Genomic DNA, 25,784 nt, shown 5'->3' with positions numbered 1-25,784 from the left:
GCGGTTAGGAGGGTGAGCTGTGTACCTGGCCATTGCTTCCCCAGGGGTGTCAGACGCGTATAGCGTCGGAAGCGGATGCCTCCTCCCCAGTGACCCCCGGATTGGCAGCTGCTGCCCCTGCACCTGCTGTGTCAGTGGACGCTATGTCATCGGTCCTGGCAGTTTTGTTGCCAGGGTGGAAGCGGCGCATTGAAAACATCTGACTTATGACGAAACGCGTTTGGGTGGATGCGCAGTGACGTCACCACGCCGAGGAGGAAGGGCTCCGTTCGTTTGCCGGCCGGCATCTGTTTTACATGAATGATTTTACTTGTGTCTTGTAAGTATAACTTACTCTTTTTAATAAACGTGTTATGCGGAATTATGCTATGGTGCATCCTCTTTTTACACATGGTCATTCGGTGTAGTCTGCGGATGTGAAAGAAGTAATTTCCAGGAATCTGTAACCTGTGAGTTCACTACAACTTTTAAAGGCCGCGGCTGGGCTATAGCGATTGCTAATCAAGCTTGCCCTGTCTGGTAAGCGGCTTTGATACCTGGTGGCGGGTCTTCACTTAAGTGTGTAGTATCTGTCACGGTGGTGTGAAGTTTGGGAGCATATCTCACAAGACCAGATTCATTTGTGTGCACTGTGAAAAGTGCATCTTTTGGACTGTACATATATGGTTTAACATATTTTAGTTTCAGTGGACTAGAAGTTTTTGGTGCAGTGGCGCAGCTTTGACCCCTTGTTGTCTATATTGTTTTGTGTATGGCACGCAAGCTGCTTCCTTCCTTTATACTCAATTAGTTTATTAATTTGTTGAATATGTTCTGATTGTTATAGTTTAATTAGCGCAGTTTTTCCTTGTTTTATTAGGGAGTAATAATGCCCTCTCCCCCTGCCGTCTTCCGGGGACAACTCTGTAGTGGGGCCAGACCCGACTACTACTGATGACCTGGTTCTGATGCGTCAGGGGACAAGGGCCGAGACGGATCGGACAGTGAGGGTGTCTCCGGGTCATCGCAAAAATAATGGTTCTGGCATGTGATCTGTTCACAGCAGTGAGTGATATGTTAAGGATGGGGAATTCTGCGATGTGGCAGAGATGTGGTCCCCTTCGGGTTCAGTAAGCCGGCCCGCTCTACTAAGGGTTTCCTTGTGTATCTTAGCTTGATAAGCTTTTGTACAAGGATTGGGAAATCCCACAGAAGGTATTTTTGGGCTCAAGTAATTTGGTGGTCTGTTGCCCTTTTAAAGGAGAGTTCCTGAAAAGATGAACCTCTCCCCCAATAGCGGACCCTCCTGGTGTCCAGACTGTCTTCACAAATTCGGTGCTCGGTGGACATCTCTGATCCCCGACTGGTGTGTTTGCGAGGTAATTTGATCGGGGTACAAGATAGTTTAGCTCTTGTCCACCAAACAGATTTTTTTCTGGCCCTTCTGAGTGAGAGGTGAGCGTATCTATGACCAATCTGGCCCTCCGTGACTTTGGTTGGGGGCTGGACTCTCAGAATTCCGTACTGGTGCCGGCTCAACGCCTAGTGTTCTGGGGTTGTTTCTGCCTCCTCGGAGGCGAACAATTTCCTCCTTGGGGAAAAGTTGCAGTCCCTTCAGGCTGCAGTGCGGCAGCTGGCTTCCCAAAGTTAGTCGTCATTCCGCCTTTGCTTGCGAGTCCTGGGTCTCGTGGTAGCCTCCTTCGAGATGGTACCGTTTGCTCCATTTCACACTTAAATGTGTTGCAGGGGAAAATTCTGTCCACATGGGACAAGTGTCCATCGTCCCTGGTTTGTCAACTCCGGATGAGCCACCTAGTCAGGACCTCCCTGGTTTGGTGGCTGACATCACTGGCACTTCTGTCCGGTATATGGTTCCTTCCCTTTCACTAGATGGTGGTCACTTCGGACGCCAGCCTTTCCGGTTGGGGGGTAGTCTGGGGGGCTCAGTCGACCCAGGGTCGCTGGACTCCGGAGGACTCCTGCCTGCCGATCAATGTCTTGCAACTCAGTGCGATCCGGCTGTGCCTCTCTGCGCGGTCCCGGAGGCTACAGGGGCGTCCAGTCAGGATCTAGTCGGACGACACCACAGCGGTGGCGTATGTCAACCATCAAGACGGGACAAGTGCGGCGGCTGCTTCACAGGTCACTCACTTCCTGAGGTGGGCTGTGCAGAGCGTGCCGGCTCTCTCGGCCCGTATTCTTTCCGAGCTTGGGAAACTGGCAAAAGGACTACCTGAGTCGTCAGATGCTGGACCAAGGAGAATGGTCTCTACACCCGGTTGTGTTTTTTCGTCTCACTCACCGGAAATGGACCCGCCAGACGGGGACATCATGGTTTCTCATCTCAATCGGAATGTATTGAGGTTTGTGGCCAGGTCAAGGACCCCTGGGCAGACGCGTCAGACGCGTTGGTGACACCGTGGGGTCGGGATAGGCTTATCTATGCCTTTCCTCTTCTGAAGTTTTTTCCACATCTGTTCGCAGAGTGGAGATCGAAGGCATCCTGATTGCTCCCGGTTGGCCTTGGCGTCCCTGGTACGCCGACCTAGTGCGTCTGGTGACAGACGTTCTCTGGCGTCTGCCACTATGAGAGGGCCTTCTGTCGCAAGGTTCCGCGCCGAGTAAATAGATACCTAACATGTCACGCTTTAAAATTGCGCACACTCGGAATGGCGCCAAACGTCAGTACTTAAAAATCTCCATAGGCGTCGCTTATTTCGTTTTACAAATTTACAGTTACAGAGGAGGTTTAGTGCTAGAATTGTTTCTGGCGCTCTAACGCACGCGGCGATACCTCACGTGTGGTTTCAACAGCGTTTACATATGTGGGCGGGACTTACGTGTGTGTTCGCTTCTGAGCGCGAGCTACCGGGGATAGGGACGTTTAAAAAAAAAAAAAATATATATATATATATATTTTATTTTACTAAATTTTTTTTATTTTTACACTTTTTTTTTTTTGATCACTTTTATTCCTATTACAAGGAATGTAAACATCCCTTATAATAGGAATCACTGTGACAGGTACTCTTTATGGAGAGATGCAGGGTCAATAAGACCCCACATCTCTCCTCCAGGCTGGAAAGCATTAGATCGTGAAAAAAAATTCACCGATCTAATGCTTTCAGCCGCGATTGCGGCTGTGTTTACATTCCAGGACCCGGGCGTGACGTCCTAACATCGTGCCCGGGCCTCCGACGATCATAGAGATGACTGGTGACCATCTGGTCACCAGTCTACTCTATGGTTTCCATCGTATGCCGGCGGATCGTTTCTCCCTGTCTTCGATGGCAAAGGATAGCCCGGAGAAGCACCAGATGGCGGCCGCTATGATCGTTCTTATAGTGCAGGGATTCGCCGGCTGAAGAGATGGATATCTGAATGATGCCTGTGGCTGCAGGCATCTTTCAGATATCCACACTGAAAGTCCAGGACGTCATATGACGTCCTTGGGCTGAAAGTGGTTAAGGTCATTTCGATTTTTCCTCTTTGTGGGGACATTGTGCTTCCATCAGTGTGTCCTAGTCCGTCGCATCCTGATGGGGCGGCGTGGCATTCTTTGGACGTTGTCCGAGCAATAAGCGTATACTTGTCGACCACTGCTCTGTTCCGGAGATCAGACTCGCGGTTTGTTTTCGGTGGCTGGGCCTAGGGAGGGCCTGGCAGTCAGGTTTGCCACCATCTGTAGGGCGGCGACCTGGTCGTCCATTCACACTTTCGCTGAATTTTTGCACGCCTGATATGAGTACATCTTCGGATGCTTCCTTCGGCTGCAGCGTTTTGCAGGCGGCTGTTTAAAAGTTGCAACTCCTCCGTTGAGGAGCCCTGTTTTGTTTTGGGGTGAAGTTTTGTTTTTAATGCTGTTCCCACCCCTTTTTTTGGGATGTCCCACTTTGTCAAGAGTGCTGTGTCCGTCCATGAACGAAAGAGAAAATAGGATTTTTGTACTCACTGTAAAATCATTTTCTCTGAGTTCATGGATGGACACAGCACCCACCCCTCCTTTTCTCTGTTTGTACTGCTTTTTGACGAACTGAGCTGCATGAGGCAAGGAGAGGGGTTGTACCTAAAGGGACCGCCCCAGGGGCGGTACTGTACAGTTTGTTTGTGTTTAAACATTAACCCGTTTCTGCCTAGTCCTCTCCTAGTTGAAGGCCGAATACCCACTTTGTCAAGAGAGTGCTGTGTCCGTCCATGAACTCGGAGAAAAGGATTTTACGGTGATTACAAAAATCCTATTTTTTTTTTCCGCCATACTTTCCTCTAAAATCATTGTCTTTGAATATATCATGGAACACAGAGGTCCCTCCCCTCTTTTGAGGATTTAGTGCTTGCTACAAAACTGAAGTACTTCCTATATAGGAGGGGTTATATAGGGGCGGACTTCCTGTGTAACACTTTGTCTACCAGTGTCCATTCACCTAGAGTGGGCATATAACCCAGTAGGTAATGAATAATAGCCTTAACTCTGTGTCCCATGATGCATTCAAAGAAAATTACTTTACAGGTGGTATGACTAAAAAAATGTATTTTTTTTGTACTAAAGGCTCCTCAAACTGATATAAGGCTAATAGGCGCTTGAGCGAAGCATACCGTTTGTCAGGGTGTTTATCCTTATAGAGAAAGTGTTGGAAGAGTGGGTGAGGTGGGAATGTCTGTGACTTTGGGGGCTATAATGGATCCAAGACTGGTAACAATACTGCTAGAAGTAATAGGTTGAGCCCCTAGAGTGGTGTGCACTGCATGGCTAGGAGCCTAATGGTCTCTCTAAATAGAAGCCACCTGGTGTCTTTTCTTTGATTTGCCAGGGGCAAGTTTATCAAAGACTGGAGCGACTCAGAATCAGATAGTCTGAGGCTGATGGCTCAGAAGCTGCCAAGGCCATTAATAATTTGGATACTTAAACTATGGGAGAAGGCATGGCGTGTTTGTGGTCTCTGCTTTCAGGATCATCAGATAATTGGGTGATTTCAGATATAGACTAGATCTGTCCGTATCTGAAGGAGCTAAAGCACATTTAGATGACGGAACTGACTAAAGTACTACGTGGCTCTTTGCAAATGGGAACAGCAGTGAAGGGGTACTTCCTCAATGCTGTATAGAAAAAGCTTCCTTTATGATCCAGTCAGTGCACAGTCCCACAGAGTTCACTTTCTTGTGTGGCAAAAACCATCAGGAACAGGATATTTTAAAGACATTGAGAGGCCTACTGTATGTAATAAATTTAGCTCCTAGTGCTTGACTCACTCAAAGTGAGTCATCAGAGAAAACGGACTTTGAATGAAGAAGAAAATTCTTGGAAGAGATGCTAGCAAAAATAGGTTAGTCCATCAGACTTCTAGGACACGAACAAAAAACGAGGCATGCGGATAAAATGAGGGGTTCTCCTTCCAGTTAAGTCTACTTTTTTTGCAGGGGACAGTTTAGAGGAACTGCAGTCTGCTCACATAATTTGTAATAACATTTTTTTTGCCATTCTAAAGCTTCCCTCCAACCACTTTATTTTAATTATTTTATATATTATTATTTTATATATACTGTGATTCTGTTCTTGCTAAATATGCAGCAGAAATCTCCCTCCACTGAGTCTGGCTGCAACCATTTTAGCTGTGGGCAGCTGAAGCTGCTAAATGTTCACTTCCTGGATTTACAGAGGCACACTTGCAGCTCTCATTGGCCCTCTTAACTTATCCCCCCTCCATTCCTGGAAAACTCTCACGAGAGTGAGAGAGAGAGCTGTGCATGATGTCGTAAGCTTAGGCTTTTTACGAGACAAAAAACAGGAAGTGGGCTGTATAAAGTATTTACTGGCAGAAAAAAAATGTTTTACTATCCAAAGTTAAACAAGGGCAGAAGATTTATAGATGGAAAGATAAAAAAATTGCTGAAGGTGAAAAACTTTTGCCGCTTGCAGACGATCAGACATTCCGACAACGAATGTTGGCTCAAACTTGTCTTGCATACACATGGTCACACAACTTTTGTCGGAAATTGCGAACGTCAAGAACGGGGTGACGTACGACAAGCTGAGAAAAATGAAGTTCAATAGCCAGTGCGGCTCTTTTGCTTGATTCCGAGCAAACGTGGAATTTTGTGCGTCAGAATTGTGTACACACTCTCAAACAAGTTTTGTTGTCGGAAAATCTGAGAACCAGTTGTCAAATTTTTGTTGTTGGAAATTCCGCCAGCAAATGTCCGATGAAGCATGCACACGGTCGGAATTTCCCACAACAAGCTCCCATCGAACATTTGTCAGAAATTCCGACTGTGTATTCACGGCATTAATGTCTCTCAATAGACAAGAAAGAAACATTTTGTAGTAGAATAAGAATTGTTTAGAACCTCCACCAGGATTTTTTGGGGTTTATGTAACTATTAGGGTATCTTTGTCCCTGCTTGTCCAAATGGCAGATAAATTTACCTGAATCCTAAAATTTTTAACTCTCTCGTAAGGAGTGAATCTAACTCCATAGATGAAAACTCTCTAATGAATGCCTTCTCTGATTTTGTGTTGGTGCTGATTTATAAACGTGAATTGAAATTATTTAAATGTTTCTTATTTCTTTACACATGTAGGCATCCTCTTCTCTATCACGCTGTGGAAAGTCAGAGGAAGAAAGAAGACAGCTTGAAGCAGCTCGTCTACCTATAAATTTGAATTTGGCACTCACATACTTGAGGTTAGAACGTCCCAGCAGCAGTCTAGAGTGGGGTGAGAAGGCTCTGGCCATAGACAACAAGAATGTTAAAGCTCTGTTTCGATGCGGACAGGTAATTATGGCTTGTAAATTGTTTAAATGAGTCATAGCTTTGGAGAATGAAGCAAGTCGCATCCAATTGGTGGGTCATTCCTACTAAAACACATGCGTTGGCATGCATTGCATCTTTTTTTTTTTCTCAAACAAAGGTTTTTTATTGAGCATGTATAAAATGAATACAGTTTACATTCTCCAGAGCTTTTTAGAAAATTGAAAATTGCATGGGAGAGTACACATAAAAACAAAACAGTGTATTACAGTCAAATCCCCAACACCTTATAAGGATTCCAGGAGACAATTCCTTCCCTATCCCTTCCGAGGCCCGTAAGGACGTCCCCTATTCAGCCGGCAGCGGCCTTAGAACAGTCTATCATATACCAAATCTATTGGGGCCAACCCAGGAACATCCAGCCACTTCGCCCATAACTTTTCATATTTACTGCTCGACCCTCGTTTCTGATATACCACCTTCTCTAATCTAAGAGTGACTCCCATTTGTGTAATCCATTCCTGCACTGTTGGGGGTTCAGTGTCCTTCCAGTGTCTTAGTATCATTAGGCGGGCCTGGAACAGAGCCCTGCCTATAGCCTGTCTAGGGATAGCCTCTGCCAGGATACCCTCCGTGATCCCCAGAAGACAGACCTTGGGATCCAAAGGGACTTGGGCCTGAAAGGCCTTATTAATCGAATCCACCACCCCCGACCAGTACAAGTGGAGCTTCGGGCATCGCCACAGAAGGTGAATGAGGTCACCATGGTCCCTGCAGCATCTAGTACAGCAGGGGTCCACCTCCAGTCCCATCCGCGCCAGCCGGGCCGGCGTATAGTGTACCCGTAGCAGGATGTAAAGTTGTGATAGTCTATGTGCCACGTTCAGGGAGCAGGCGGGGATCGCCAGCAAGGCCTCTTCCCACTGCTCATCCTCAAACGCACCCACATCCCTTTCCCACTGCGCCACCGCCTTATGCAGGGCACCCGGTAGGAAGAGGTTTAGCAGCATAGCGTAGCAGTTGGATATAAAACCCTTATATGTGGACACTTCTAATAAGTAATTAAATACCGGGGCTACATTCAACGCCCATATGTCATCCTCCTGCTGTGCATCGAATGCATGTTTAAGTTGTAGGTAGTAAAATTGCATGGACGCAGGGAGTTGAAAGTCCTCCCTGAGTTCTGCAAAAGGTCTCAGCCTGCCCGCCCTTACTATGTGTGACATTACGGATATGCCATGCCCTTTCCATCTCGATCCGTACGGTATCTTAGCTATCTCTCGGTAGTGTAGGTTGTCCCATATGGGGCTGTATTTTGTGAACCCTGTCACGCCTTGCATCATCCTGATCTTGTTCCAGACCTTTTGCATGAGGACATATGTGGGAAACCGTCTGTTGGATTTCGCATACTGCAATGCTTCCAATCCCTCCGCCACCTCCGCCCCGGTCGTGAACCTGAGCAGGCGAACCGAAGAGTCCTTCAGGTTCAGCTGGAGGTCCCTTTGGGGGGCAGACACTCTCGCAATATGCTGCGCCTGGGAGGCTAAATAATAGAGCCAGGGGTTGGGCAATGCCAATCCGCCGGCCTCCTTTGGACATTGCAGTTGTTCCAATTTGACCCTGGGAGGCTTTGCTAACCAGATTAATGAGCGGAAGAGGGAATTAATCTAAATTTTTTTAGAGGGATGACCATCGGGGAGTTATGCAATATGTATAGCAGTTGTGGCATAAGAATCATTTTTATTAGATTCACCCTCCCAACCAGTGACAGTTTAAGTTTGCTCCACACCTTGACCCGGTCCCTACAGCGATTAATCAGCGGGGTAAGGTTGAGTTTAATGTAGTCTAGTGGGCATGCCGTGACTTGGATACCCAGGTACCGAAAAGATTCAGAGACCGGGATATCTTGTATATTATTCACGGGCGGGATAGATTGTCGATCAAGCAGTAGCAAGGAGGACTTGGTCCAGTTAATAGTCAGGCCCGAGTAAACGCCGAACCGTCGGACCACCGTCATGGCCTGCGTCAACGACCCGGCCGTGTCCCCTAGAAGCAGCATGGTATCGTCAGCATACATCATAATTTTCTCGTGCAGGTCTCCAAAATGGAATCCCTGAATCAAAGGGTCTGCCCGAATCATGACCGCAAGAGGTTCAATGGCCAGGGCAAAGAGGAGAGGCGACAATGGGCACCCCTGCCTCGCGCCCCTGTGCAAGTCAAAAGTGCGCGACACCCTACCGCCCTCCCTTATCGCCGCCACCGGGGAAGAGTATAGGAGTCGGACCCAGGAAATGAAGCCCTCTCCAAACCCAAATTTTCGCATCACCGCCCAAAGATACTCCCATTCAACACTATCAAACGCTTTGTGTGCGTCAAGAGATAGTAGGGCTCTGTCTCCCATGTTGTCCGCCTGCGATTGCATATTGAGAAAGAGTCTCCTCAAGTTTATCGCCGTCGATTTCTGCGGCATAAACCCCGACTGGTCAGAATGAATAATATTATAAATGGCACCATTCAGCCTGACCGCCAGGACCTTGGCGAGAATCTTTACATCGTTCTGCAATAGGGAAATCGGTCTGTAGGATCCCGGGTCAAGCGGGTCTTTGTCGGGTTTGAGGATCAAGACAATGTTTGCCCTGGTCATCGACTTGGGGAGAGTGCCCACCTCCCTTGCGGCATTAAATACCCTCAAGAGGTGTGGGAGCATCAGTTCCCCGTATTGTTTGTATACCTCCGCAGGGAGGCCATCATCTCCAGGGGCCTTTGAATTAGGGAAAAGGCTAGTCGCCATCTGCAGCTCACCCAAGGTCAGAGGTGCCTCCAGCATCTCCCCATCAGAGGTCGACAGTTGCGGTAACAGGACAGGTTCCAGATAATCCCCCAACGAGTCCAAGGAGTATGTGCCCCTGGACTCATAGAGGGAGGAGTAAAACCCGACCAGCTCCCCCAGGACCTGGTCTGGGGAGTTCGTCACCCCCCCACCTGAGGCGCGTAGCGCTCCTATGGAGGGAGACATCTGCTGGGCATGGGCAATGGTGGCTAGCATACGGCCCGTGTGTTCACCCTCCTCATAGTAAGCCGCCTTTTGGAAAAAGCGTTTCCTCTCTGCTCCCGAGGTCGTGACCAGGTACAGGGCATCCTGCGCCGACAACCACGCCTCCCTGTTTGAGTCCGAAGGGTCTGTAATAAATTTGGCCTCAAGGTTTTCCGCCATTCGTTCTACCCCTTCCCTAAGTGCATTTGTCCGCCCCTTAACGGCCTGGATCTCAGTGATAAACAAGCCCCTCAGGACAGCCTTGAAGGCCTCCCAAGTGACCGCCACATCATTAGTGTCTGCATGTAAGCGCCAGTATTCCTCAATGCGGGCCTCAATGTGCTCGTGTGATGGGAAAAGGCTCAACCAGAAGGCATTCAACTTCCACGGGGCCTTGGCCACCGTCGAAGGGGGACGCACCTCCAGGGACACTATCAACGGGGAGTGATCGGATACACTTCTCAAACCGTACCTCATTTCTGAAATATATTTCTCTGCATTGTGTGAGCACAGACATAAATCAATCCTAGACAGGGATGAATAAGTTTTAGAAAAGCATGAAAATTGTTTATCCCCTGGGTGTCTAGCTCTCCAGGGGTCTCCCCACCCCACCTCCTCCGCTAATTTCCTAAGAGCCGTCCGGCGGGTCCCCCTCCCGTCCCCGCCCGGTGGATGTTTATCCACCAGAGGGTCCATGTAACAGTTGAAATCCCCGAAGGCATACAATGGCACCTCCGGGAATCCCACCTGGAACTGAACCAGAGCCCTCAGTACCTGGTTGTTATAAGGGGGGGGGGGGTACATACACAAAAGCAAGAATACATTTGAAATCAAACAACTTGCACATAATAAAGACATAACGACCATCAGCATCAACCTCAGCCTGTAATTCCTCATAGTCCAATGAGCTATGTATCAGCACACTCACCCCCCTAGAATACGAGGTGTGAGTGGAGTGATACGCCCTCCCCACCCACCGGTATCCCATGCAGGACACAGAGTCAGGGGTCAGATGAGTCTCCTGAAGGGCACAAATAGCAGGCAGCTGTTTTCTCATCAGGGACGAGACCATAGTTCTTTTCAACGGGTCTTGCAGTCCCCTAACATTCCATGACAATACAGTTACCTTCGCCATCAGGGGGGTCGTTGCATGTTACCGGACTGGGTAAAAACTCCAACATTCCCGCCTCCCACCACCCCCTTATTAGAAAAAGATGAGTCGCCCCTCCGGGCTGGCAATTGAAACAGGCTGACATGCCAGGTGCAAAGGGAAAGGCTTGACCTCCCATGAGAAAAAAAAGAGAAAAGTGAAAATAAGACAAAAAAAGCTCTGGAGTAATTTGAAGCAACGTAGAGAGCAAAGATAGACATCCGTGCATCCGGGCACGTCGCTAATTTCTTCCGCTGCAGGCCAACCGCCTGGAAAGGGTGCGTGCCCCCCTGCTCCCAGGGCCTTTGCAAACTCAAACTGTGGGGTGCCAACGGGCAGCCCCTAAACCTGTGGGACAACAGGTCCCTGTGACCTTCCAGGTAAGCAGCACCAGTGGCCGCCGCCACTGCTCTCCTCAGTACTGGGTGCAACAATAACAGTGTTTCCGAACTCGCATTTCAGAGCAACAGAAAAAAGGATATTGTGTGTTTCCGGCAGAGCCCTCATCCAAGGGACAACTTTGGTAAGTCGTGTGCTAATGTGAGCAAGTATCAGTCCTCTTCCGCATGGGGCCTCCTAACCTGTCGTAGTGCCCCTTCGTTAGCATCCAGCCAGTCCGAGGCGTCAGCAGGGTGTTCAAAAAAGTGAGCCTGACCATTCAAAATGACTCTGAGTCTCGCAGGGTATAACATGGCATAAGGGGCCTGCACCTTCTGCAGGCGTTTCTTTATTTCTGTGAACCGGGCACGGCTTTTCTGTACCGCCGCAGAGAAGTCCGGATAGAATGAGACCCGGGTACCGTTAAACTGGACATTCTTCTTTTCCCTAGCCAGCCGCAGTATAATTTCTCTGTCCCTGTAATTCAGCAGGCGGGCCAGGATCGGGCGGGGGGGGTTGCCCGGCGGGAGAGGCCTAGTTGGCACCCTGTGGGCTCTCTCAACCGCATACAAGTGAGTAAAAGAGTCCTTGCCGAACACCTCGGCCATCCATTGCTCCACAAACTGTGTGGGGTCACGGCCCTCCACCTTTTCTGGCAGTCCGACTATGCGAACATTATTGCGTCTGAGACGGTTCTCAAAATCCTCTGCGCGCATATCAACCGCTCTGGCCAGTCTCGAGGTGTTCTGGGTTTCCCTAATCAATGGGGGCATTCTGTCTTCCAGGTCACTGATCCTTCCCTCCACAGCCGTGGTCCTCTCCCTCATTTTCTGTATGTCATGTCTGATCAGGCCTACCTCCTCCTCCAAACTTCCAAATCTGAGCCGCAGTCCATTTACAGAGGCTGTACATTTATTCACTGCCTTTAGTATAGCAGCAAGAGTGGGCTGGTCACCCCCCTCCACTTCAGGCTCCTCAGTATCCCACTGCAGCCCTGCGTTGCTCTCAGTGTGATCCAATATGGCCCCTGCTCCCTGTACATTCTCTCCCTCCTCCATCTCAGTGTCACTGTGTGGGGCACAATCATCCATGGGCTGCGCGCTCGTTTCCGGGGGTTTCCCTGTTAATTTCTGGGCATAGTACCTCATATCTTTGGGGGGGTCACCGGAGCCCTCCTTGTTCTTTTTTGGGGCTTTACTCACAGTTTCTTTCCCCCTGTCCCCTCCGCGCGCTCTCTGGGCTGATGGCGTGGCGGCGCCATCTTGGATTTCCAGCCTCGGACCGTCTTGCCTCTGTCCGCGGGTCATCATGCCCTCCGGGAGTGAGCCGAGCAATGCAGGGTGCTGGGGGGAGGTTCCCCTACCGTCCAGGGTGAAAAAATCCGGGTGTTTGAGGTGCCGGAAACCGGATAATTGCAGGATCAGTGCGGAGCTCTGTGAACCAGCGTCTGTTCACATGCCGTGCTGGCCACGCCCTCCCATGCATTGCATCTTTAAAAGAGTTATGTTGGTCTTAAAGTGGATGTAACCCTCATGTATACCCAGTGAAGTGAACAGTCTCAGATGATACACAGGGATGAAACCAAATCTCCCTACATGTTTTCAGCTTTATATATACTTTACAAAAAGTGCACATCGTGTTACAGATTTTCCCTTTCTGTTCAGCACTGGGAGTGGATTATTGACATACAGCCAAGACAGCTGATTAGAGGAAAGGCACATACCACCTCTTCATATTGGCAAAGGAAGTAATGTGCAGAGCTCTGTGCTAATATCTTTATAGTAACCTCCCCCAACACAAACTTCAGGCTGCTTTTATCTCCCATCTTAGAACTTATCAGAAGTTAGGCTACTGGACTTAGTGCTTTGGAGAGAGATAAGACACTACAGAGATGTGCCCAGCTCTTTTAATGAATTGGGTTCACATCCACTTAAAGGGCAAAATTCGGGTTCATGCAAGAACTTCCAACCCATTGCACTGTTGGGAACCATTTATTTGGCTCTGGCTGTGTTATCTTGCAGCTCATTTTCTTTGTGTTGGAAAATGTTGAAGATTCATGATCACTAAACCACTGCCTTTGAGCCTCAAAAGAAATTCTGTTTAACTACATCACATGCTTTATTATTTTTATGGAATAATGACACAAATAAATGTATTGGTCTGAGAGCCCCACACCTTGAAGGTGGTACACTAAAATCCGGAAAAATTCTTCTCCTGGATACAGTGTAAATGATCAGGTCTCCATCTACGGCATCTTGGTTTTTATATTGACCAGCTGGGTGATATTGCTGCCAAAAGATATGTGGTCCATTATTTGTATGCATTTTTGTTTATTTTTGAAAATGATTGATTGTGGATCACAAAGGTGGTTGTTGGGTATTTATTCCTTTATAGTCTGGTTCAAGTTATCGCTTAAACTGGAAAGGAGAAGGGAGAAATCTCTTGGATGCTGTTTTCCCAAGTGCATTATTTCAAAATGTCCTTATGGAGATCTGTGTTTTTTTTTTTTTTTTTCATACATCATGGGACACAGTCGTGCTAATATTCATTACCTGCTGGGTTATACTTCATTAGGTGAATGGACACTGGTAGACCAAAGTCTTTAGACAGGAATTGATCCCCTATATAAACCCTCCCATACAGGAAACACATTTTTTTTACCAGTGTCTGCAAGGTGAATGGCAGGGTGTGTGAGCTCTCTGAGCTCCAGGTCTTTATTCCCAAAAAACGGTTCCAAAAATGAATCAAGGGATTGACTGATCGGATCCATTTTGACACAGGCTTTCAGACCTAGATCAATGGTACCCGAGCCTCACAAAGAAGATTCGATATTCAGCAAGGTTTTGCCTGTAAGCGACCTTTGGGCACTCTACCCTGCGGAGGGGAAATCTTGATCACTACAGCGCTAAGGAATTTCCTGCAGGGTGCTGTACAGGTCCAAGGGGGTGGACCTTAAACATGAAAGGGTACCCAGTCCTTGAACGTCCTAGTGACAGGAATCCACCATGAAGGGTGAAGATTGGGCCCTTGGTTTCAAAGTGGCCCTGCGCCTGGACGGGTAAGTGAAACCCCTTTTTATTTTATTATTGTGGGGTGTCCCAGTGATTGTAACAATCAGTCAAGCCAGCTAAAGGCTGGACACCTGTGTGCAGGCACTAGGGGTGCAACGGATCAAAAAACTCACGGATCGGATCGATCCTCGGATCAGGAGTCACGGATCGGATCATTTTCGGATCAGCAAAAAAAGTCCCTTTTCATCAGTCCAAAAAAAAAAAAAAAAAATTGTATGTATATATATATATATATATATATATATATATATATATATATATATATATATATATATATATAAGAAAAAAGATGAGTTGCGCTAGGAGTCGCAACTTAATGCGAGAATAATATTTTTTTTCTTATTTAATATTTTTATTTTGTATTCTTTTTTTTCCCCCCAAGATACAGTGTATTACAAAAAAAAATCACATCTATATAGATGATGCGCGTGATACATACAGCCGAAAAAACTATTCTTAAGCTACGTATATATAATATATTGTCCTATCTCTCCGCCGCCCCCCCAACCCTCCACCCCCCCCCCTCCCGTTCCCACCCCCCCCCCCCTCCCAGGCAGCACCCATGTCATCCTGATCCAAATTAGAAAGAAAAGAAAGGAAGAAGAAAAAAAAAAAAAAAAAAGGCAGTCAAAAATGGGAGAGAGTCTCCCCTCATACAGATCTCAATTATAGTCGCTTTTTTAGGGAGGAACCAAGGTCAAATACGGCTTGTTTTAGTTTTTAATTGTTTAAAGGTTCCTGGCTTCCATGGATGGAAAGGCCTCTACAAAGGGAGGCCTGTGCATCTCAACCAAGGTCCCCACACTTTCTCAAGCCTTTTGTGGTTTCCTTGTTTGATAAATGCCACTCTCTCACTCTCTATCAACCTGTTTATTGTTCCGATCCAGTTCCTAACTGATGGAGGGTCATGCGCCTGCCATCGCTGGGCGATTAATTTGCGTGCCTGGAATAGGCCTCTCAGCACACCCTCCAATGTACCCGGAGAAAGTCTATCATCTTCCATATCTCCCAGGAGACAGGTTCTAGCATCTAGCACCAAAGATGTCCCAAAAATATTATTGAGCTTATTGATGACCTCTGTCCAATATCTAAAAAGTTTGGGACATCTCCAGAACATATGGACAAGGTCTCCTGTGGCATTACATCTAGGGCATTGATCGCTCGTTTTCCAACCAAATTGAAGCATTTTTTTGGGGGTGTAATAGACCCTATGGAGCAAAAAGAGGTGAGACAGTCTCTGTGCCGGGGCGATAGATACTAAACCCCCTCTGCTCAGAATCTTGTTCCATCTCTCGTGCGTTATCGGTCCCAAGTCCCGTTCCCATCTTTCTCTGCTTCTAAGAATACCCTTTTGGTTTATGGCCCTGTCCCCCAAACTATTATATAATTCTGAAATAAACCCTTTTGTTGAGGTTTTTTGGGCTATTTTATTAAGAACAGGGGTCTGGGCCCTGGTTAGTGGGTGGGACTTAAACTGAGTCTGAATGGCATGTCTGATCTGAAGGTATTTGAAGAAAGTGTTATTTGGGATATTGTATTCTTGTCTTAAATCTGAAAACGACTTCATAGTATTCCCCTCATACAAATGGACCAATCGTGTAATTCCCTGTCTCTCCCAGATATTACATCTCTCCACCCCCTCAACTTCTGGGAGGTTTTTATTGTACCAAAGGGGAGCAAATTCAGATATTCCAAGATATCCCAGCAATGCCTTTGTTGTCCTCCACACCTTTATTGTGTAGGTCTATAGTCGGGCACTTATATGCAAATTAATTTGCCTCCAGAACTTCTATTAGCGTTCTATGTGGGGCCCCTGCCAACATTATGATGCGAGAATAATATTAAATAAATGAATAAATAAAGTGCTAGTGCAAAAATAGCAGAAATGATGCCCAAATAATATGAAAAAACCTTTCGGAGTAAATACAACAATCCACTACTTGGGACCAAGCACTTAGAAAACTTTGTTAGTCCATTAAAGGTGCATATACTAATCAATTGTTAAATAGTCCCAAATGAGAGGGGAAATCAACAGCAGAACCCCAAAACATATGAATGTCCAAATAAATGGGCAAAAACAGTTGCAGAGTAATGAAATAATCCAAGTATTGAACAGCCACTGGTCTCTGGTCAGAAGAAACATATATTCCCACCGAGAGGTAAGTAAGGGTGTGCTCTTACCAGATCCACGATCAAAGAAGGCATGTCAATCCACTCAGGTCATGGAGAAAGCTCGGTCACCGCTGACAGGCAGGATGTCCTCTCCAGTGTGCTTACGACTTTATGCAAATAAAAAACGTGCGCCCGTGCATCCGGGGTCACGTAAGACCCCGGATGCACGGGCGCACGTTTTTTATTTACATTTGTATTTGCTTGTTTTTAGCCGGCAATTTTAAATTTACATGTACCGCTGTGTATATGCTGCACAATTTTTAATAAACACTTGACGGTACTTCACATTCTGAGCCTATTTCTTCCCTTGGTTCTCCGAATGGATGTGGAGTCGTAAGCACACTGGAGAGGACATCCTGCCTGTCAGCGGTGACCAAGCTTTCTCCATGACCTGAGTGGATTGACATGCCTTCTTTGATCGTGGATCTGGTAAGAGCACACCCTTACTTACCTCTCGGTGGGAATATATGTTTCTTCTGAACAGAGACCAGTGGCTGTTCAATACTTGGATTATTTCATTACTCTGCAACTGTTTTTGCCCATTTATTTGGACATTCATATGTTTTGGGGTTCTGCTGTTGATTTCCCCTCTCATTTGGGACTATTTAACAATTGATTAGTATGCACCTTTAATGGACTAACAAAGTTTTCTAAGTGCTTGGTCCCAAGTAGCGGATTGTTGTATTTACTCCGAAAGGTTTTTTCATATTATTTGGGCATCATTTCTGCTATTTTTGCACTAGCTATTTATTTATTTATTCATTTATTTATTTATTTATTTATTTATTTAATATTATTCTCGCATTAAGTTGCGACTCCTAGCGCAACTCATCTTTTTTCTTTTTATCTTCTGTGTGTATATCACATGTTTAGCGTTGCTGCTGGAATTACTCACCATTTACTTATTTATTCATTTATTCACTTGAAATTTATTTACATTCATTCTCCTAGCGCGAGGAAAACACCCCCCCCTTCATATATATATATATATATATATATATATATATATATATCTATATATATATATATATATATATATAATCACACACACACTTTATAGTCATTGTCAGAACTGCAGAACTGGGGGGAAATAACATGCAGTAATAGTAAATAATCTTGCTGTAAAAACAGCAAGATTGTACTTTTAACAAGTCCTGTCCAAACAGCCTCTTTAATCCACCCTTGTGAATTGCTACTGTGCTCTTTTTTTTTTCCCCTCCTCTCAACCAGTGCTTTACTAACATTCCCTCTCCAAGTCTGCTTGCCAGAGCCCAGTGCACAGCGTGACACGCCTCCCCGGGGAGGCGTGTCACGCTGGGCTCTGGCAAGCAGACTGGGTGGAGCAAGATGGCCGCCGCTCCGGAGCTAGGCCGAAGCCGGGGACTTTCCTAGGCCTAGGCTCCGGAGCGCTCCGCGGATCACGGGGTGTGCCGATCCGAACGGGGCGACCCGTTCGGATCACGGATCGGTGACGATCCGTTGCACCCCTAGCAGGCACCATACGGGGGTTTTGGGCTAGCTGTGGGTGTTTGTCTGGCTGTTTTTTATCTGTATGATGGCGCACGATCGTTAATGGCCAATGTGCGTTTGCAAGATTGCCGCTGTGCTCAGCAGTTGCTGTTTGGTGGGCGTGACACACGTGCATTTGCAAAAGCGCCGCTGGATTTAGGAGTTTGGCGGCCATGGCGCACACGGTTTCACCGTACGTACACAGTTGCCTTTATCTAGTCGTACGAAGATTTGCATCGTACGCAAATACAGCTATGCCCGTTCACCAGGACACAATGCACATGCTTATATAAGCTGTGTAAGCCAAACGTGGTGCAGCTGTGGCACACAGAGCAGGCTCTGAACAGGCATTTTCAGCAGTTAAGTTCTCCTTACCCTTGTCACGTGAGTCACCAGGTGTTGCTTGACAGGCTAAAGGTGCTTAGCAGGATTGTTACATAGGGGCTTGGTGAGCCCTAGTAAAGGGTCTTCCTTCTTCCTATTGAATGTCTTCCAAAAAGAGGTGAGGGACAAACACTACAGGGAAGGGCAAACCAAAAAGAGGTGAGGGACAAACACTACAGGGAAGGGCAAACCTATGTCATTAATAGTTCCTGATGAACCTAGTCGTATCCCTAGTGTTGTAACCCCTGAAAGACCAGAGGCTTCCGGACAATCTGAGCCGCTGTGCCTATATGGTGTTGTGCCTACAGACAATGCTGCTGCCTCACCCTTTATCACTAAGGATGAACTGTCCTCAGCCCTAGCTGGGTTAGAGCACAGGATAGCTGTCATGATTTCCAACATCCCGCAGGGTGTCAGGAGGCATGATAGATCCCCTTCCCCTGAGCCTCCTAGTTTGGAGCAGAGCTTGAAGAGCTTAAAGAATTTGTAAAGGTTCGTTTTTTATTTTTTAAATAGGTTCCTTTAAGCTAGTGCATTGTTGGTTCACTTACCCTTTCCTTCAATTTCTTTTCTAAATGTTTTTTTTCTTTGTCTGAATTTCTCACTTCCTGTTCCTTCTCAGTAAGCTTGCCCCCATCATCCGAGCCGTGTGTTCATCCCTGCGGGGCAACACACTAGTCCCAAGGGAGGGGGCGAGCACGCTGACTAACCCCCAGCCAGAATGGCTCAGATGATGGGGGCAAGCTTACTGAGGAGGAACAGGAAGTGAGAAATTCAGACAAAGAAAAAAAAATTAGAAGGGAAAGCGAAGGAAAAGGTAAGTGAACCAACAATGTACTAGCTTAAAGGAACCTATTTAGAAAATTAAAAACAAACCTTTGCAACCCCTTTAAGCTCTTCCCCATCCTCAACCCATTTCTGCTCCAAACTATGGGGGATCTATCATGCTTCCTGATACCCTGTGGGATGTTGGAAATCATGATGAAAAAATCCTATTTTTTTGCAAAACTGGGTAAACCTAAATATCATTATAATATAAATATATTTTAGTAATTTATTTAGGATAAAAATCATCCAGTCTCCTCATCTTTGTTCTGCCCATGACTTTTGTATGCTTGCCTTATTGTATTTAATCTCTTTACTACATATGTACGTTAAGTATGATACATATACAACTGTTATCTTTTTTATTTTTTTTACCTTCCTATGTCAGGCATGTCTTGAGTTGAAAGAGTATGAAAAGGCTCGTACATTCCTTTTAGGAGCTCAGAGGTTGAAGCCGTTTAACTCTGAAATTAACGGTGAATTGAAGAGACTGTCGAGGTATATAATTTTTATTTTTATAAATTTGTAATCTTTAAGCCCTGGTTCACATTGGTACGATTTGACATTTCAAATCGCATGTCAAATCAGTGGCAATTGCCGGCAATGGCACCATCCTAATCAGTGCAACGCTGCATTTGCGGTGCCGCACCGTTTTTAAAAATGTGTTTCTGTACTACTTTTTGCAATTTTCGGGGCTGCGATTTACATTGACATCTGTGCAGAAACCTGCACAAATGTCTGAAATCGAGGCCGAATTCAGAACTGACAGGCGGGCGTGAAATCGTGCGAGTTCCGCTGAACTCGCAGGGCTTCATTCCCGCATCTCAGTGTGAACCTGGGCTTAAGCTGATTTTCCTTTTTTAGTTTTAACTGATCAATCTTTGGTACAGGTATGTATTTTTTAACCTCTCCTGCCTGCCATCTGTATATAAACTCTACACAGCCCAATGTTTCATGCTGTAGATTGGTTTCTAGATACAATATTTAATTGCAGAACCTTTGCTTGCCACTGGTTCTATTAAAGTGTTGTATTTGACAGCGGCTCTGTCAGATATAGCAATCGGGAACCAGTCACCAGAGAGAGGCACTTTGACAGAAGCTTTTATGGTAATGGCACACCTATTTGAATTTTTTTTATTTAAAAAGAATATCATAAAATGTGCAGATAAACTGGCTTTGAGCCGAAGACTGGGAAAGGTAAGAAGCATCCTTTTAGGGCTTATTCACAATGAGTGGCATGTAAGGCAGCCCGTTCATTTAAATAGACTGTCTGATGCACCAAAGAAGTGCCTGTTCTATTTCTGGCAGTGAGCTGCACTGCAACTCATGAGCGCATAGTTCTGAGTTTTAACGCATATCAGTCGGCAAGGTTACCTTTCAGGACCTGATAATGTTATTGAGCATAACATGTCAGAGTTGAGGTAGTGATGTCCTCACGCACAGCCTCAGTCTGGAGTGCCGTGCGAACGAAGGAGCATTGTTACTATAGGCTTACATATTGGGGCTGATTTACCATTATCAATGCGCTGCGCCGATTCATGGCTTAGTGCGCTGGATGAAGCCTTAATTAGGCGCTTGAACCGACTTAGCAGCCGGCGCAATGCAAGTAATATGTAAAGCCGCCGCCAAACTCCCTATAGAAGTCTATGGGAGAAATCAAAAGTGTTAATTTTAAAGGTTAATATGCAAGTTTTGTCCTGCCCCAGGGGACATGTATCAATGCTTTTTTTATTTTTTTAAATGGACGTTTTTTCGGGAGCAGTGAATTTAATAATGCTTAAAGTGAAACAATAAAAGTGAAATATTCCTTTAAATTTCGTACCTAGGGGGGGTGTAAAGTCGGCATGTGAAATAGCGCATGTTTCCCATACTTACAACTGTCCCTGCAAAAAATTACATTCTGAAGGAAAAAAAGACATTTAAAATTCACTCGCGGCTATAATGAATTGTCCGGCTCCCGGCAATTCTGAGAGAATTCATTCATAAAATAAAAATAAAAAAACGTGGGGGTCCCCCCAAATCCAATTACCAGGCCCTTCAGGTCTGGTATGAATATTAAGGGGAACCCCCGCCGTAAAAAAAAAAAATGACGTGGGGTTCCCCCCAAATATCCATACCAGGCCCTTCAGGTCTGGTGTGGATTTTAAGGGGAACTGCACCCCAAATAAAAAAAAATAAAAACGTGTGGAGTCCCCCCAAAAATCCACACCAGACCCTTATCCGAGCACGTTAACCTGGCCGGCCGCAGAAAAGAGGGGGGGACAGAGTGCGCCCTCTCCTGAACCGTACCAGGCCACATGCCCTCAACATGGGGAGGATGTCCCCATGTTGATGGGGACAAGGGCCTCATCCCCACATCCCTTGCCCGGTGGTTGTGGGGGTCTGCGGGCAGGGGGCTTATCGAAATCTGGAAGATCAAGATCCCGGCCCCCCCCTGTGTGAAATGGTAATGGGGTACATTGTACCTCTACCATTTCACCAAAAAAGTGTCAAAAATTTCAAATGACAGTAGCCGGTTTTGACAATTCCTTTATTAATATCTTCTTCTTCTTCTTCTTCTTCTTCTTCTTCTTCTTCTTCTTCTTCTTCTTCTTCTTCTTCTTCTTCACCGTCGGGCGTCGTCTTCTTCGTCTTCTTCTTCTTCACCGTCGTCGTCGTCTTCATCTTCTTCTTCTTCATTCTTCACCGGCGTCGTCTTCTTCTTCTTCATTCTTCACCGTCTTCTTCTTCTTCATCTTCTTCTTCTTCATTCTTCACCGGCGTCGTCTTCTTCTTCTTCTTCTTCATTCTTCACCGTCTTCTTCTTCATTCTTCACCGTCTTCTTCTTCTTCACCGTCTTCTTCTTCTTCTTCACCGTCTTCTTCACCGTCTTCTTCTTCATTCTTCACCGTCTTCTTCTTCTTCTTCACCGTCTTCTTCACCGTCTTCTTCATTCTTCACCGTCTTCTTCTTCTTCTTCTTCACCGGCGTCTTCTTCGTCTTCTTCACCGGCGTCTTCTTCACCGGCGTCTTCTTCTTCTCCGTCGTCGTCTTCTTCTTCTTCTTCTTCTTCTTCTTCTCCGGCGTCTTCTTCTTCTTCTTCTTCTTCTTCTCCGGCGTCTTCTTCTTCTTCTTCTTCTTCTTCTTCTTCTCCGGCTTCTTCTTCTTCTTCTTCTTCTTCTCCGGCTTCTTCTTCTTCTTCTTCTTCTTCTCCGGCTTCTTCTTCTTCTTCTTCTTCTTCTCCGGCTTCTTCTTCTTCTTCTCCGGCGTCTTCTTCTTCTTCTTCTCCGGCTTCTTCTTCTTCTTCTTCTCCGGCTTCTTCTTCTTCTTCTTCTTCTTCTTCTTCTTCTTCACCGGCTTCTTCTTCTTCTTCACCGGCTTCTTCTTCTTCTTCTTCTTCTTCTTCTTCTTCACCGGCTTCTTCTTCTTCACCGGCGTCTTCTTCTTCTTCTTCTTCTTCTTCTTCTTCTTCTTCTTCTTCTTCTTCTTCACCGGCATCGTCTTCTTCTTCACCGGCGTCTTCTTCTTCTTCTTCTTCTTCTTCTTCACCGGCATCGTCTTCTTCTTCTTCTTCTTCTTCTTCTTCTTCTTCTTCTTCTTCTTCTTCTTCTTCTTCTTCTTCTTCTTCTTCTTCTTCTTCTTCTTCTTCACCGGCGTCTTCTTCGGGTCTGGAGGAGGCCACCATCGAGTTAGACAGAGTCCATAGGCTCTTCGTCTTCTTCTTCTTCTTCTTCTTCACCGGCTTCTTCTTCTTCTTCACCAGCGTCTTCTTCTTCTTCTTCACCGGCGTCTTCTTCTTCTCTTCTTCTTCACCGGCGTCTTCTTCTTCTTCACCGGCGTCGTCTTCTTCTTCACCGGCTTCTTCTTCGGGTCTGGAGGAGGCCACCATTGAGTTAGACAGAGTCCATAGGGTCTTCGTCTTCTTCTTCTTCTTCTTCACCGGCTTCTTCTTCTTCTTCACCAGCGTCTTCTTCTTCTTCTTCACCGGCGCCTTCTTCTTCTCTTCTTCTTCACCGGCGTCTTCTTCTTCTTCACCGGCGTCTTCTTCTTCTTCACCGGCGTCTTCTTCTTCACCGGCGTCTTCTTCTTCGGGTCTGGAGGAGGCCACCATCGAGTTAGACAGAGTCCATAGGCTCTTCGTCGTCGTCTTCTTCTTCTTCTCCGGCGTCTTCTTCTCCGTCTTCTTCTTCACCGTCTTCTTCGGGTCTGGAGGAGGCCACCATTGAGTTAGACAGAGTCCATAGGCTCTTCGTCTTCTTCACTGGCTTCTTCTTCTTCTTCTTCTTCTTCTTCTCCGGTGTCTTCTTCTTCTCCGGCGTCTTCTTCTTCTTCTTCTTCTTCTTCTTCTCCGGCGTCTTCTTCTTCTTCTTCTTCTTCTTCTCCGGCGTCTTCTTCTTCTTCTTCTCCGGCGTCTTCTTCTTCTTCTTCTCCGGCGTCTTCTTCTTCTTCTTCTTCTCCGGCGTCTTCTTCTTCTTCTTCTTCTCCGGCTTCTTCTTCTTCTCCGGCGTCTTCTTCTTCTTCTCCGGCGTCTTCTTCTTCTTCTCCGGCGTCTTCTTCTTCTTCTCCGGCGTCTTCTTCTTCTTCTTCGGCTTCTTCTTCTTCTTCTTCTTCTTCTTCTTCTTCTTCTTCTTCTTCTTCTTCTTCTTCTTCTTCTTCTTCTTCTTCTCCGGCGTCTTCTTCTTCTTCTTCTCCGGCTTCTTCTTCTTCTTCTTCTTCTTCTTCTTCTTCTTCTTCTTCTTCTTCTTCTTCTTCTTCTTCTTCTTCTTCTCCGGCGTCTTCTTCTTCTTCTTCTTCTTCTTCTTCTTCTTCTTCTTCTTCTCCGGCTTCTTCTTCTTCTTCTTCTTCTTCTTCTTCTCCGGCGTCTTCTTCTTCTTCTTCTTCTTCTTCTTCTTCTTCTTCTTCTTCTTCTTCTTCTTCTTCTTCTTCTTCTTCTCCGGCTTCTTCTTCTTCTTCTTCTTCTCCGGCTTCTTCTTCTTCTTCTTCTTCTTCTCCGGCGTCTTCTTCTTCTTCTTCTCCGGCGTCTTCTTCTTCTTCTTCTCCGGCGTCTTCTTCTTCTTCTTCTCCGGCGTCTTCTTCTTCTTCTTCTCCGGCGTCTTCTTCTTCTTCTCCGGCGGCTTCTTCTTCTTCTCCGGTGTCTTCTTCTTCTTCTCCGGCATCTTCTTCTTCTTCTTCTCCGGCGTCTTCTTCTTCTTCTCCGGCGTCTTCTTCTTCTTCTTCTTCTTCTTCTCCGGCGTCTTCTTCTTCTTCTCCGGCTTCGTCTTCTTCTTCTTCTTCTTCTTCTCCGGCGTCTTCTTCTTCTTCTTCTTCTTCTCCGGCGTCTTCTTCTTCTTCTTCTTCTTCTTCTCCGGCGTCGTCTTCTTCTTCTTCTTCTTCTTCTTCTTCTTCTTCTTCTTCTCCGGCGTCTTCTTCTTCTTCTTCTTCTTCTTCTTCTTCTTCTTCTCCGGCGTCTTCTTCTTCTTCTTCTTCTTCTTCTTCTTCTTCTCCGGCGTCTTCTTCTTCTTCTTCTCCGGCGTCTTCTTCTTCTCCGGCGTCTTCTTCTTCTTCTTCTTCTTCTTCTTCTTCTTCTTCTTCTTCTTCTTCTTCTCCGGCGTCTTCTTCTTCTTCTTCTCCGGCGTCTTCTTCTTCTCCGGCGTCTTCTTCTTCTTCGGCGGCTTCTTCTTCTTCTTCTTCTTCGGCGGCTTCTTCTTCTCCGGCGTCTTCTTCTTCTTCTTCTTCTTCTTCTTCTTCTCCGGCGTCTTCTTCTTCTTCTTCTCCGGCGTCTTCTTCTTCTTCTTCTCCGGCGTCTTCTTCTTCTTCTTCTTCTTCTTGATGGGGACAAGGGCCTCATCCCCACATCCCTTGCCCGGTAGTTGTGGGGGTCTGCGGGCAGGGGGCTTATCGAAATCTGGAAGACCCCTTTAACAAAGGGGACCCCCAGATCCCGGCCCCCCCCTGTGTGAAATGGTAATGGGGTACATTGTACCTCTACCATTTCACCAAAAAAGTGTCAAAAATTTCAAATGACAGTAGCCGGTTTTTGACAATTCCTTTATTAATATCTTCTTCTTCTTCTTCTTCTTCTTCTTCTTCTTCTTCTTCTTCTTCTTCTTCTTCTTCTTCTTCTTCTTCTTCTTCTTCTTCTTCTTCTTCACCGTCGGCGTCGTCTTCTTCGTCTTCTTCTTCTTCTTCACCGTCGGCGTCGTCTTCTTCGTCTTTATCTTCTTCTTCTTCATTCTTCACCGGCGTCTTCTTCTTCATTCTTCATTCTTCACCGTCTTCTTCTTCTTCTTCACCGTCTTCTTCTTCTTCACCGTCTTCTTCACCGTCTTCTTCTTCATTCTTCACCGTCTTCTTCTTCGTCTTCACCGGCGTCTTCTTCGTCTTCTTCACCGGCGTCTTCTTCTTCTCCGTCGTCGTCGTCTTCTTCTTCTTCTTCTTCTTCTTCTTATCCTTCTTCTTCTTCTTCTCCGGCTTCTTCTTCTTCTTCTTCTTCTTCTTCTTCTCCGGCTTCTTCTTCTTCTTCTTCTTCTTCTTCTCCGGCTTCTTCTTCTTCTTCTTCTTCTTCTTCTTCTTCTC

The 25,784-nt window shown here is 46.3% G+C and overlaps 1 protein-coding gene across 4 annotated transcripts in view; it reads left to right on the top strand.

The window, feature by feature from the left end:
- LOC120927567 (inactive peptidyl-prolyl cis-trans isomerase FKBP6-like) overlaps positions 1 to 25,784 on the top strand; it is a 201,433-nt gene that overhangs the window by 132,647 nt on the left and 43,002 nt on the right. For 3 of the 4 annotated variants that reach the window (XM_040338335.1, XM_040338333.1, XM_040338334.1), the window contains exons 6-7: positions 6,556 to 6,750; positions 19,638 to 19,747. In XM_040338335.1, coding sequence (XP_040194269.1) covers positions 6,556 to 6,750; positions 19,638 to 19,747 — 305 coding nt within the window. The remainder of the gene's footprint in view (positions 1 to 6,555; positions 6,751 to 19,637; positions 19,748 to 25,784) is intronic. The other variant, XM_040338336.1, reaches the window with a different exon arrangement.

Source organism: Rana temporaria, chromosome 2 (assembly GCF_905171775.1).
Source record: "Rana temporaria chromosome 2, aRanTem1.1, whole genome shotgun sequence".
Lineage (NCBI taxonomy): Eukaryota > Metazoa > Chordata > Amphibia > Anura > Ranidae > Rana > Rana temporaria.
The sequence above is the reverse complement of the archived record's forward strand: the minus strand, read 5'-3'. Positions and strand labels throughout refer to the sequence as shown.